Here is a 14015-nt window from a genome sequence, read left to right on the forward strand (position 1 = left end):
TGTGCAAGTAGCACAGATTGTTCCGACCATAGTCTTAAAATACAAAAAATGGTTTTTCTAGAATTTAGGCATATTTAGATAAAATAGGCAAATTGGAACAGTTTTTGTTGAAAAATGAATAGAAAAACGAAAAAAAATTCGAAGGGTTTGATTCCCAAAATATGTTTGAAAGTTTTTGATTCCCAAAATGGCGCAAACAAATGAAGTTTTCATGGCCTAAATTAAGCATAAATAAGCTATTGTAAGCCTGCACGCTACCTTATTAGCTTGAAATTAGGCCAAAAATCAAAAAAGTTGAACTGGTTTTTCTCGTTTCTTGTAATTTTTTGTAAATCGAATCATATGACCCATTCCGATGATTATTTGTAGTACCTGTTTTTGCGTGGAGAACAAAAAGAAAAAACTAAAACACTCCTGAATACAAAGTTCCTCCACAACTTTCAAATTGTCGGAACTGGTCGGTAAAACTTTTTTCGATCAAGTTTGGTACAGTACTGAACACAAGGTTTCGCAAAACTCCGCGGGTCCTATTTTAGCAAACTGGTATTCTTATGCACGCCAAGCATTACATACCCAACTAGTGTCATAGTTGCCTAAAGGACCATTGAAAATTCCACTTTCCTGGCTAAACTTAGAACCCAGGTTTGACAGAGATAACAGCCATGCTTAAGCATGGAGCATAAATAGCGTTTGCTCAATTCCAACACGGTTTGCTCAATCCGATTTAGAATTATTTCGAGAGCGATATAAGTGCTTTCCGTATAGCAGTAAATCAAAGGCATTAGAAAACCCAAAACAAAAGCCAAGCTTTAGTTTTAGAAGCAGTACAAATTGAAAGCAAAGTTACCCATTTAAGCTTGAAATTTCCCGTGCGACGTTGTGTCACGCAGCAATAAATTTCATTCAAATTTCTAGTTAGTTCTCATGTAGTTTCTCAAATTTTTCTTTTCTAGAGTGCTCTTGTAACCAAATTATCATATAAAACAAATTAGTAAAATTAGACACCTCATTCGAACACTTTAGTGGCTATAGTAGAAAAGCTACGATCTTATCAAAAGTTATCGGCTCTGCTTCTCAATACAAGAAAAGATGAGTGACAAGTGTCGTGAGTTCCTGAAGGAGAAGATCAAGACTCTGAGTGGGGAGTGTGAGGAGAAGAAGGGGATGGTGGAGGTGTTGACCAGAGTGGATGGGGAGTTGCGGGGTGAGATTGCAGAGCGGGAGAAGGAGGTGAAGGAGCTGAGGCCTCTCTGTGCCAGGAAGGAGGCTCTGCTGAGGTGAGCAGCAGCTGTGAACTTTTGTTTAAAACCAAACGTCTGAAATCAGATCTCAGGTGTCTAACAGCACTTTCTCAGACTTGGGTTCTTTATTTTTAACTAATTGATTATGTAAAAAAGTTAAAAATCATGACATTTATACTCAGGTTTAACTCATGACCATAAAAACAAAACTTCTCAGGTTTTACATTGTAAAAACGTGTTGTGTACACAATTGTTGGTACGAGATTGACGTAGAATTTTGTAGACATATTTACGCTTGCTATTAGCAAGCGTTATCAAACCGGAATATAGACTTTTTCGGGTAAACAACTTGTTTAACAAAATCAATTGAGTCATTTATATCTTGGCCATAATGAATTCAAACTTCGATGCGTTCCCGGCGAACTTAGCCTGGAAGTAGCGAATATTCTGGGTTCGAATCTGACAGGACCTATTTTTTTTCAAACGGGAAATACTCTGTATCAAATAAAATAGTCGGCCAATCAGGAAGGAGTTGAAGGAGCTGAGGCCACCCTGTGCCAGGATGGAGGCGCTGCTGAGGTGAGCAGCTGTGAATTGTTTGCTCAAAAACAAACTTCTGAAAACAGATCTCAGGCGTCTAACAGTTTTTTTGCTGAGCGCATTTTTTAACTGTTGCTTTTAGTTTTGATTTACTCCTGATATTTGTAATTATACTTACCTTGTCTTCGTATTTTTTTGTTTTTTTTTGTTTCTTTTAAAAAAATCCTCGGACCAAATTATTTTGACTTATTTTTAATCGGTTTAATGACCTAATTTTGATTCCTTTCTGGGGAAACACAATTTTAACGCTACCATATATCCTTTTCAATTTGTATGGTTAAATGGTTGTATGGTTATCTATCGGTTTGTTGATTTTTCTTGCATTATCAAACTTTCACAAAAATTTGTACTGTTTTCTCGGAAACTTGTACTGATTTTCAAAAACGAATTTCAAAAAAATGAAAAAGCGACTTCTCCCCTGTGTGCCTGCATACTCACTTAGAGTCTCTTTTTACTTGACCCCTCTGTCTACAGCCTTCGAAAAAGTCTGTGAGGGAATATTTGACCCACATTTTCATTTTTTGTTCGTTTTCTCAAAAAATGCCCCTCTCAAATCTGAGTTTTTGATTTCGGTAAAAAGAACAATTTTGAAAAGCATAAACGGCAACGCCAAAACGGCTACGCCAAAACTTTTGTACACCTAAAGTAATTGCCCTCGCAATTGTCAAGTTTTTGATTTTTGACCGCTTTTTAAGCTTTTCTTTTCTCGAATTGACCTTTCTCGAAAACTAACTTCTCAAATCTGATAACGTGGTTTCAAAGAAGATAATGGGTAATGAGATACTCTCCTGCATTAGTGGCCGAAAATTTATATTCAAAAAGTTTCTCACAAAAACTTTTACACAATCAAATCTCAGATTAAAAGTTCCATTGAAAGAACCGGTTGCAATAGATGTTCCTGCGGAAGCGCCGACTGCTCAGTTTCTTCTAAGAGAAATGTTTTCTTGAGCAAATTGAATATCACAAATTTTGTTACTTTTTTTTGGTTTATTTTAGTAGAGAAACAACTAAGGTTTTGGGCAAATTCCAGTTTTTGAAATCACGTTTTTGTGCGGCATCAGTATAGCTAATTCATTCATTATCAAACAAGTGCCTCCAGTTGCCTTAGCTGGGCCCCTAGTTGTTTTTTCTCAATACAAACGAAAGTTTTGGTTCAGCTAGTTTTTTTTTCAACGTTCAAAATTTTTTTTGACTTATGATTTTTTATATTTGTGTTGTATCGCAAGTGATGCGAAGCTCCGCTTTGCCTCTGTGTCATGATTTTCACATAATAATGCACGATTTGCTTAATACCATTTTTAGTTGGCTTGCTAATGGCGCCAAATTTTGTAATATAGTTTTTTTTCTGATTTTCGCATTGATGGAAACCTTTTAAATCCAATATTTTAGTATGAAAACAAAAAATAAAGGCTACACGCAATATTGTGGCGCACGAATTTTTATTGTCGTGTAATGTCATCCGATATGTTAAAAAGCTGTGTATTTCACACAGTTTTTCGCATATTATCGGTTAAATTTGCACAATTAATTTTTAGAGTGTAGGTCCTCCAAAAACAACTGATACCCTTGTCAATCAAGGACAGTTGTTTTGCAGGGATCTTGAAACATTCGTTGACAGATGATTCTTAAAAACATTACAAATTACAATTGATCCGTTTTTGACAAGGTCTTAGAAAATATGTCTTTTATCAGGAAATTAGCTGTTTTGTGTAGAAGCAGCCAGATAGCATTCGTTAAAAATGGCCGCAATCCTACCACAAATTGCTAGGTCGTTGACCAGAATGCCTTAGGAAATTTTTGTTTTTGATAGAAGTCTGTTCTTACGTTTTGATAGGCAGAAAAAAAAATTAACATTTCGAAACAATCAAACAGTTAAATAAATCAGCCAAAACATTCTCCGAAAAAAAAACGCATAGACTAAACATAGTGAAAATGAATACTGTGTTGATTATTGCCCGATAAAATCAGGCGTGGATCTAGGATTTTCACGAAGAGCGATGGGCGGATTTTCAAAAAATTTTCAAAAATTTTGTTGATTTTTTAAAGTTGATTGAATTGATTTTCCGAATGCTTTCAATGCACAAAAATTACCCTGCTTTGACCAAATAAAGCCCCCCCCCCCTAAACCCGCTGGTGGATAAAATTTTAGATTTTCTGTCATATCTATTGTGAAAACTACATGAAAAATCTCATGCTAATGGAGATTTTTGAACCAAACTATAAATAAAATCACCTCAATTTACAGTTTAAAAACTAGATATGCTCAAGATTATATACACAAAATATTTCCACGAAAGTTCATGAATAAATTTCAATGAAAGTAAAAATTTAATAAGCACTTAAGCAAAAAACTGTGCTGAGATAATTGAAAGCTTTCTAGCATGGTCAACGAGGGTAAATTCTAAGAACCGAAACACATATTTTTTGTGTGACATTATTCAAACAAACATCCATTTGTTTTCCCGTAGGTAGATGAAATTTTTCCGACAGAAGTTATAAATATAATAATTTGATAAGGTTCTTACAATATAACTAACTTCTTTCAAGAGCCCCGCATGATAAACATCGTCTGGCAACTTTTCGCAAAATAAGCTTCGAATTGAGCAGTTTTTTTTTGAAACAAAACTTGTTCAGATTTTTTTTTAGCGCTGACCAGATCTTTTAGTAATCAGTGAACGCTATTCGACGGCGCTTTTATAACTCTTTTCATGAAGAGTATGTTTTTGCTCTTTCACACATGTTCTTTCACGACAAGGCATGAATGAAAAAATGAAATATTAGAGCGCATGAATGAAAAAAGAAATCATTTGCATAGTTTCCCGCACTTTTCCGGGCTCTTTCACAATTTTCTGGCATCTTTCCCTCAGAAAGAGCAAAAACATACTCTTCAACAGATAGAACATAGTTGAAGAGGGCTCGGGCAAGAGAGCCGCCATCGGGCACTTCGTGCCCTCAGGCCGGGCTTTTTTTCCCTCGGGCATCTTTCAACTATGTTCTAACTACTACGAATAGGCTCGATTATTTCGGCATTTTGACTTTTAACTTTAACTTTTCTTAACTGCTGCTCTTTTCATAAAAACAGTTTTTCATAGTTAATGTCCAACTGTTGGCAATATCTTTTCGGCAATATCTTTTCAATTTTTTATTCAACTTTTTATTCAACTTTGCGGACGGATTTTGACGGATTTCCGTTTTTCACTAATTTCCACATGTAAAAGGTCAAGGTCACCGACATTGCCAATAATTTGGCATGACTAATTACCTGTGGCTCGAAATATCGGAGAGAGGAGGGAAGTATAAGTCTATCCAATGCATTTTTGGAATCCCCAACCACCGCAGTTACTCGGAGGTGGCGCGAGATGATTGTTGATGACGTCATAGTGGTTTATGTTTTCAGTGAAGCGGAGGAGTTTGTGAAGAAGGGCACTAAGAGGGTAGAGGAATTGAAGGAGTTGATAAAGACGAACTCGGCCGAGATTGAGAAGATGAGGGGGATGGAAGAGAGTGCACTGAGGAGTACACTCCACGCACAGGACACTACCGAAAAGCTCAAGGCCACACTCAAACACAAAGGTCACAATTAGAACACACACATAATTTGAAATTATAATGAATAAGAAATGATCGTTGGTGCTTTACCCAGCTTCAAGTTTTTCAAATGTTAATCAAATATCAGTTCGTAGTTTCTAAAAAACTGAAAAAGATGAAAAGTTAAAAAACAACAACAACAGCAACCGGGGTTTTTTCTTACAGATGACCACTGGAAATTATTAGCAGTTTCTTGTTCAACCACTAGAAAATAAAACATTTTGATGAAATAAAAAAAGTACAATAATTTTAAGGAATGAAGAGCATGAAAAAAAGTTGAAATTTGTCTTCCAATTATGTAATTAAGTGGTAGTAATCAGGAGCGGATCTAGGGGGGGGGGCGGATTTTTGAAAAAACAGTCAAAAAATCCGTTTTTGGGCATTTTTTGAAAAATTTTGACAAAAAAAATCGCGTTTTTTTGGCGCGCGCTCCCCCTCAAATTTAGCATATATTGGCGCCAAAGGCGCCTTAAGAAAAATTGTAGAGTCGGTCGGCCAAAAATGGATTTCTGAAAAAGTATCAAAGGAGGACCCTTTGGGTCGGCAGGGGGTCGAATCCCTGAGGGGGGGGGGGGAGAAGGAAGCGTCCGCCCCCGCCCCCCCCCCCCCCTAAATCCGCCCCTGGTAGTAATTAATTTAAACTGTGTTATAGACACGAACGAGTACATCCCAATAGTGCAGAAGAGATCCCGACTGGAGAAGACTCTGAACGAGGTGGAGCTGAAGTCGCAGAGGGCGGAGGAGAGGTGTGTGAGTCTGCAGGAGGATGTGCATGCCATCAGGGGCCAGATCAGCATCCTCAACCACGCAGTCCTCAAGATGGAGGTGGAGAGCAAGAGCAAAGGCACGCATATTGAGTTTATTAAACACGCATGTTTTATATGTTTGATGTCGGAAACATCCTTCTCGGTCAACGAAACTGATTTTGGTTAATTAACCTCAAACTGCTAATTTTGATGTCGGAACCCATTTTTTACCCATTGAAAAGTTTTTAAACAGTAAAAACAGTATTTGAAAACGTAATAACTTGGTAATAATTCAGTTTTTTAGACCAAATAAGATGCTCAAGGTCGCCGATATTGTCAACAATGCAGCATTGACAATAATACAGTTAATGCACATTTTTTGGCAGCATTGCTGACCTTGAACTTTGAACGCCTTAGTTAATTAGACATTAGTACATTTTAGGTTTAATAGATAGTTTGAAAACACTTTTTTTAAATTTTGAAGTGAGTGAAATTTGAATTTCTGACGTCAAATTGAGCAGTTTAAGGTTAATTAATTCGGTTTTGATTCATTGACTTGAAAAAAATATTAACCGCAATTTGGCATCAATTTTACATCATAGTTCTTTGACAATTTCTCTTCGCTCTCAGAGATAAAAAATAGTCAAGGTTTCTAACCGTTTTAAACTTGCAGTCAAATACAATTAATATGCTTTTTATGATGCTGGAACAGCCGGTTACTCAAGTAGGATAACATTTTTGATCCCATTCATCGTGAAACTTTTTTTGTTTTTGAAAGGTATCTGTCCGAAGAATCTAAATTATTGTTCCGACCATTGAAGTCGGGGAGGAACTTCTGTCTTCGGGTGTGTTTAGGTTTTTTTTTTATGTTTTCAAAGCCAAGTCAGGTACCAAAAACTTAAAGGGAATCGCTCGAGAGATACATCATGTCAAAGCTCTTTCAGTCGTAATTGGAACGACATCAAACAGTTATGAAAAAGTTCATTGTTAAAAAAAGTTATTGTTAACTTTTCGACGAGCAATTAAAGCAATTTAGTAACGGTCATTATATGAAAACTGGTCACTTAGGCAAAGAAAATTTGAGTTTAGTAAAATAAAAACTGGAAAACTCATTTGCGCTTTTTTGCTTTAAGAAGTTCTTAAAAAATTGAAACCTTTCAGCAACAAAAAAATGAAAATTAAAAAGATCTCTGAAACGTTTTCATGTTTTTGGGTGTTATTCAGTTTTTGAAGGCAACTGATGTCGATTATTCCTAATTCACTAAAGTTCTACGCGTACTATCTTTTTTAGGATTGAAACTAAGGTAAAAGTTATTGCGTTTGTCCAAAAGTGTTGTTTTTTTGTTTAGACGAGAGAATAGCACAACTTGTGAAAGAGATAGAGAGCAAGAGGACGGAGAGGTATGAGAACGAACAGCAGATTGAGACTCTGAAGGGACGAGTGGCCGAATTGTACCAGGGTATGGAGCAACTGGAACTGGAGAAGGAGAGATTCGATCTCAGCTTCCTCTGATTGGGAGAGAGGGAGAGAGAATGTGTTAGGTAATCTCCGATCAAGGAAATCGACAACAATTATACCAAAAATAGTAACTACAACAGCGAACAACTTTGTACTAGCTAGTAAATGAATTGAAAAATTTCCCTGTAACGAATACTTAAAATATTAAAAATCAACCAAGAAGGGCCAAAGTAAGTGCAGAAGAGAAGAGAAAAAGTTACGTTAACAAATAAAGTTTTAATCAGTGCTTTACTAGCAGTTTTTGATCTAGCGACTCAGCTCGGTGAGGCTGAGACAACTTAAGAAACATTTTTTTTGTTTTCAAAACGAGCACACTCGCTTGAAGTGTAAGTAAAATAGAATCAAACGACTACCGTAATTCAAATAATTAAGCTTTTTCAAAAAAAAAAAATGCATAAAATGGAAACATAATTTTTGTAATTTTTTTTCAATTTTCTCTATTTTTTTCTAAAGCTAGAAGATATTGAAATCTTTAATGAGCCGCAAAAATGAGAATATAAAAAAAACAGCGCTAATATTGCCCAAAAATTGATTTGTTTATCAGTTTTTTAATACACTTGCGAGGGCAAGCGTCTTGGGTAGTATTTAAAAGTAGCTAGGAAATTACGAATCTTTAACACCCCCCCCCCACCCAAAGAAGTCAATGTGGCCTTACAGTACATACTTTCAACCCCCTAAGGGCTTAGAGCTCCTGCATTTTCGGCCAATCATGATTCAAAGGTGGTTAAAGAGTGGTATTTTGCCACTACTCTCAGAATTTGCGAATCTTGAAGTTTCATTTCGCTGCATAATTTCCAAGTACGGATTTTGCCGCGCTATATGGGTGATTACTTCGTAGTCTTCAATTTATGATGTTTGAAAAGTTGAAACTGATATAGTGATCTATGCTCTTATTTACCAAACTAGTGTAAAAAGAACGAGTTCAACAGAGCTACATGTTTTCGCTTAATTTTAAATGAATTGTATAGTTGAACAGAATTTTAAAAAAGCAAAAAGAAATGAAGTAGTTTGAATGTTTAAAAAGCGGAATGTAGGAAAGAAGAAAAAAATGAATGTGTGCACGGCGTTGGAAAGGAAGCAATGATGCGAGAGGATCTTTTCACTGAAGCCTTAGTCCAATTCGCCTTCATTCTTGGGCTCAAGGAGCTCCAGCAGCTGGACACAGCGTTCACCTCATCGTCGAATCATTCCAACTCGCTCCTTGTTGTATACGTTCTACCTATCCCACTACACATACCCATAATCGTTACAGTCTGGATAGCCGAAACCTCTGAAGGAGTTAAATGTCCAGCTGAGAACCGGAACATGACCATCTGTGTCCTTTTCCAACACAGCAGCATTCCTCACAAAACCACAGGATCTTTGTGCTCTACAGGAAAAATCATACTAAAACAGAAGGTTAAATTACAAGTTGACTGAAAATACAGAATTAGCTGAAAGTAATTGTAATCAGTTAGATTTAGCTTTACGAGGTCGTCAGAAATCATGTATCGGAAACTCATGAACGCAAGCAAATTGAAAAAAAACAACTACGCAAATTGAGTTCAACTGGAAATTGACACACTGACGATATTGATAAAGAAATTGTATTGTTCACCATTTTTTCTACCGGTGTCAGATCAAAAAACAAATATGTTCAAAATCGACATGGAAATGTAACCATGAAGTGGAAAGAAGTTGCAAATGAACAAAATTGTCAAATTTGCGTAGAATAATTTTATTTGAAAGAGCCGTTACAAATAACGTTATGGATTTAGCAAAACAGAAATATGGAAAAGCGACTGACCTGACGATTGCTTCTTTTGAAACTGTATTTGATTTCTTGTTCGGCTTCGACACTATGTTGAAAAAGGGGTGGAGCAACCAATTGATTTAGTTTCAACGCACTTTTAAAAAATTCAAAGCTTTTGGTTGTTTTAAAAAATATATATCAGCGAGATGTATACATCAGTAAGGGGTATTTATCTACATGTTTATTTTTATTTCCCGTACTTGAATTTCAGCAGGTCTAAACAGTTTTGGAAAAAAAATGAAGTTGAAAAAATGTAAAATTACATCAAAGGACTTGAAAATCGAGAACGAGATTGATTTGACGGCGAGAAAATTTCTATCAGAAGAATTCTGACAGTCGAAACCACTTTCTAGCTGCATGTTCTCTGTTTTTTTTTTCCATTAAAAGAAAGATAATTTATGTCGGAGCCATCAAACTTAGATAAAATGGAGATCTTAGTGGTATAGACGAGTTTTTTTAGACAAAATTTTAAAAAATTGTGACTGCACGCAGTTATACATGATGCCGCAGGCTTTTTTCACGAAGTTTTTAGCACTGGTCTGACTATCTGCTATATGCTACCCTGGAAGTTAAAAGGTAACCTGATTGTCAATTGAGCGGTAATACTTTCTGCAACTGTTCGTCAAACTACTGAGCCCAGATGTTCAGTCGCGCTAGGTTTGGACGGATTTCGCTTAAAAAATACTTTTAGGGTAGAAGAAATATCATTACAACTTCTAGTTATATCGACTCTCCTTTTTTTCTACTTCCATACTTTTTCAATTAAATTCCAAAATCTGAAAAAAAGTACAACTGATTGCCAACTTAATTGGACCGAGTTCACTGGGAAAGCGGTGATTATTCATATTTGAACCTCAATCAGATTATTCAAAAGTTCTTTCTGCGAAATCCTTACGCCGTATTTTACGCCAAAGGGAAAAAAATGAGTTTTTCTCAAATACCTGGATCAAAAAGTTGAGAACCTTGATGAATTGAGTTACCCGAGATTTGAAAAATTATTTTTCAAAAACTAATCAAAAAAACTTACATTAACTACAGGAATCACTGCGCCCTGAAGAAAATCAAAATCTATTAACATTGGCTGAAAAATGAGCAAAAAACAGAGACTAGCCAACTTGGACTCGTACCTATCTCCAAACTAAGGGCTCTGTCCTTGGATGGCTCCAGAGAAGGACATCAAAATAGCGTACAACTAATCGACACTGAGTGAAGACTCCCTCCTAGTCTTTCGTGTTTTTTTTTGAATCACTCTTTAGCATTCATTACGTGCAGGTCGGTTCCTTCAGTAGTTTTCTTCAGTTTCAGACTGTCAACCGAAAACACAATTTTGAAATTTTGAAACTTATATGAATCAATGTGCTGATCTAGATCTTCAAAAACTGTTGTGTAATAATTGCACATTGATTCACGTTTTTTGAGGATAGCTATTGTGAAGTAGACGCTTGACTTAGCAGTTTGTTTTCAAATTTTTCTGTTTCAAGACCATCAAGAAGTTCGATTTAAAAAAAATAACTTCATAGAATGAAAACATGTTTCTTCTTAAAAAATGTGTTCCATTTTTTTTAAAGCTAGAAATTAATGAAATACTTAATGAGCAGCAAAAATGTGAACATAAAAAAAGAACGCTAAGTTTGTATAATAAACCTGCGCCCATCCTAGTATTATTCCCGAATAGTGACAGTGGTTCAAACCTTTTTTCTTCGACTTCAGTAAAAAATCTCTTGGCAGATCTAAAAGATCGAGGTTTTATTTTTTTGCATAGTTGGCTACAGTCTCCCAAAGAAATGGCTCTCTCCGTTTTTAGATGTGAACATCTCGAGGTAACAAATGAAACTCTCTTATGGAATTTTTCAGTTAATTTTGAGAGCTATTAAAACTGAAGAAAAAATTTTCTCGTAATCCAGGTTCAATAGCCACCAAGGAGTTTTCTGAGGTTCGAGTTTCCTTTGAACCCGAGGGTGGGAAATTTGTGGTTTTTTTCATAATTGATGTAATGGGGTTCAAAAACGACACGAAGTCAAATCAAACAACAATAGGCGCATGCCACAGAATTGAACGTTTTTGAAATTTTAATTGTCGCTACGATTTTCTGCTGCTGGCAATATCACGAGAGCTGGCTCATGAGTTTAACCAATTCATTCGAGAGATTGACGAACAAATTGCCAGTGCGATTGATAGTCATTTTTTTTGTTTTGAACTTGAAAGTAGTTGCAGGAAGTTCCGGAAGTTTTGCTTTTTTATTTCAAACACAAATTCTATTAGATCCTTCATCAAAACAACCTGTGTCAGCAGAAAGAGATCTTCAGATGCTTGGTGTGCTGCGGGCTTTGTTTTAGTGTTAGCATCAGTCTCCTCATGGCTCTGAGAAACAAAAATTGACTTGAAACTTCGTTGGTTTTAATCAAATCAATTAAAAAAATGAGATCAGTCTCTTCAAGTTTAGGCTCAGCTAACCTCAAATAAAACGATCAGGCTTGTATCATAGATAATAGGCGGCAATGTAACCTAACAAAAAGCAATTATGACCGTTTTCAAAACGAAAACTAATTTATTGTTTTGAATTTTCTTTTACCAACAAAAAGCGCAAATGAGGAGCCTCCGGTTGGAAAAACGCTTCTGAATTTTTTTAATATAAACTTCATTTAAACGCTGAAGAACCCAACCGCTACAATTACATGAAAAACTGAACATGGTTTCTAATTTTCTAATCACTTATTTCATCAAGCGCACCGTTTGAGTACAGTGATGTTACCTATGTGTAAATGGTTCACCCATTTTTGAGACGCACTCAATGTTTTCTTTTTCATCGACTTTTTGTCGGCCGTGAGGCATGTGAGGATAGAATCTTTTTCGCTGTATGAATTTTCTACAAGTTTGAATAACGTATTAGAAGTTTTTTTCCGGAAATGAGATATTGTTTTCAGGTAAATCTTCAGCTAGATTTTGTAGTGATGAGTTTAGAAACTTGGAAGAACCGATGAAGCGAAGATATTCAAAAATGTTTTGCGTGGTTGTTTCGCGCTCAATTAAATTTGTCGTGCGTTCCTTTTAGATTTTATCCCGAAATGTGACTGTGGTTCAGACATTTTCCCCCCAATTTCACTAAAAATTTCCTGGCAGATCCAAAAGATCAAGGTTTCTTAATTGCATAGTTGGCTACAGTCTCCCAAAAAACGGCTCTGCCCAATTTTAGATGTGAATATCTCGAGGTGACAGATGAAACACTCTTATAACATTTTTTACTAAATTTTCAGAGCTGTTAAAACTGAAGAAAAAGTTTTCTCGTAGTCCAGGTTCAATAGCCACCAAGGAGTATTCTGAGGTTCAAGTTTTCTTTGAACCCGAGATGAGAAAATTTGTGGATTGTTCATACATGATTTAATGGGGTTCAAGGAAGACTCGAAGTCAATTCAAATAAAAAGGAGTGAACGAGGAGCCTCCAGTTGGTAAAACGTTTCTGAATTTATTAAAAACCCCTTTCAAACGCTGAAGAACCCAACCGCTACAATGAAATGAAGAAGTGAACATGGCTTCCATTTTTCTAATCACTTATTTCATCAAGCGAACCGTTTGAGTACAGGGATGTTATCGCAGTACGAGTAAGTTTTCACCACGCTCTTTTTAAAGTTGTTGCACGCTTTGTTTGGGAACAACAATAGCATTTTTAAAGTCAATTTTATTTAGCCAAACACTGCTCTTTTCTTGATCCGCTAGAGGTAAATCATCAAGTTTTTGAAATTGTAATTGTTGCTCTCATTTTCGTCATTTGGTATTATCCTTATAGCTGGCTCATGACCTTCACAATTTTGCTAGTGTGTGTAGTGATCTAATTCATTCTTTTGAAATTGACAGTAGATAAAGCACAGATGCAAAAATTTTGGAGTTTTGATTTTTTTCACACGGAAACTGGTACTTGGTACTTCATCAAGACAACCTGTCTTTGAGCTCATTGAGATTATGAGCTTGTCAGATCCTTGGTGCGCTCTGAACTTTGTATACGTGTTAACATCAGTCTCTCCAAGGCACTGACAAAAAAGTTGAATAAAACTTTCCCTGGATTCAATCAAATCAATCAAAAGCCAATATGAGTCTCTTCAAGTTAAGGGCCAGCTAATCTCCGAATAGTAAGGTCAGTATTTTGTCTTAGATGATAGGCGGCAGTGTAACATAACAGAAATTAATTGTGAATCTTGTCGAAACGAATATTTTTTAACTGTTGTGAGTTTGCTCGCTCTTTTAGCAACAAATTTTGTGAACGAAGGGATTCCGGTTGGTAAATGATTCTGAATTTAATATAAAGCTCAATCACACGCTGAAGAGCCCTACTGCTACCCTGACATGATAAGCTAATAAACATAGCTTCCAATTTTCCCATCATTTCCAGAAAATCCGTACAGGGATGTAATCGTGGAATGAGTGATATTTTCACCACGCTCGTTTTCAAGTTGTTTCACGCTTTGGATCGGATCAACGATAGCACTTTTCAATAAACTAAATTTAGCCAAACTAACTAATTTGATCCGCTAGGT

The 14015-nt window shown here is 36.0% G+C and overlaps 1 protein-coding gene across 1 annotated transcript; it reads left to right on the forward strand.

Moving 5' to 3' along the window:
• Window positions 1–748: 748 nt before the first annotated feature.
• On the forward strand, window positions 749–7823 carry LOC134846042 (CDK5 regulatory subunit-associated protein 2-like). The gene is made up of 4 exons (XM_063863218.1): window positions 749–1277; window positions 5239–5414; window positions 6082–6273; window positions 7525–7823. The coding sequence occupies exons 1-4, from the start codon at window positions 1090–1092 to the stop codon at window positions 7686–7688; spliced, it is 720 nt and encodes a 239-aa protein (XP_063719288.1). The 5' UTR covers window positions 749–1089; the 3' UTR covers window positions 7689–7823.
• Window positions 7824–14015: the final 6192 nt, after the last annotated feature.

The sequence above is a fragment of the Symsagittifera roscoffensis genome, chromosome 5 (assembly GCF_963678635.1).
Source record: "Symsagittifera roscoffensis chromosome 5, txSymRosc1.1, whole genome shotgun sequence".
Taxonomy (NCBI): domain Eukaryota; kingdom Metazoa; phylum Xenacoelomorpha; order Acoela; family Convolutidae; genus Symsagittifera; species Symsagittifera roscoffensis.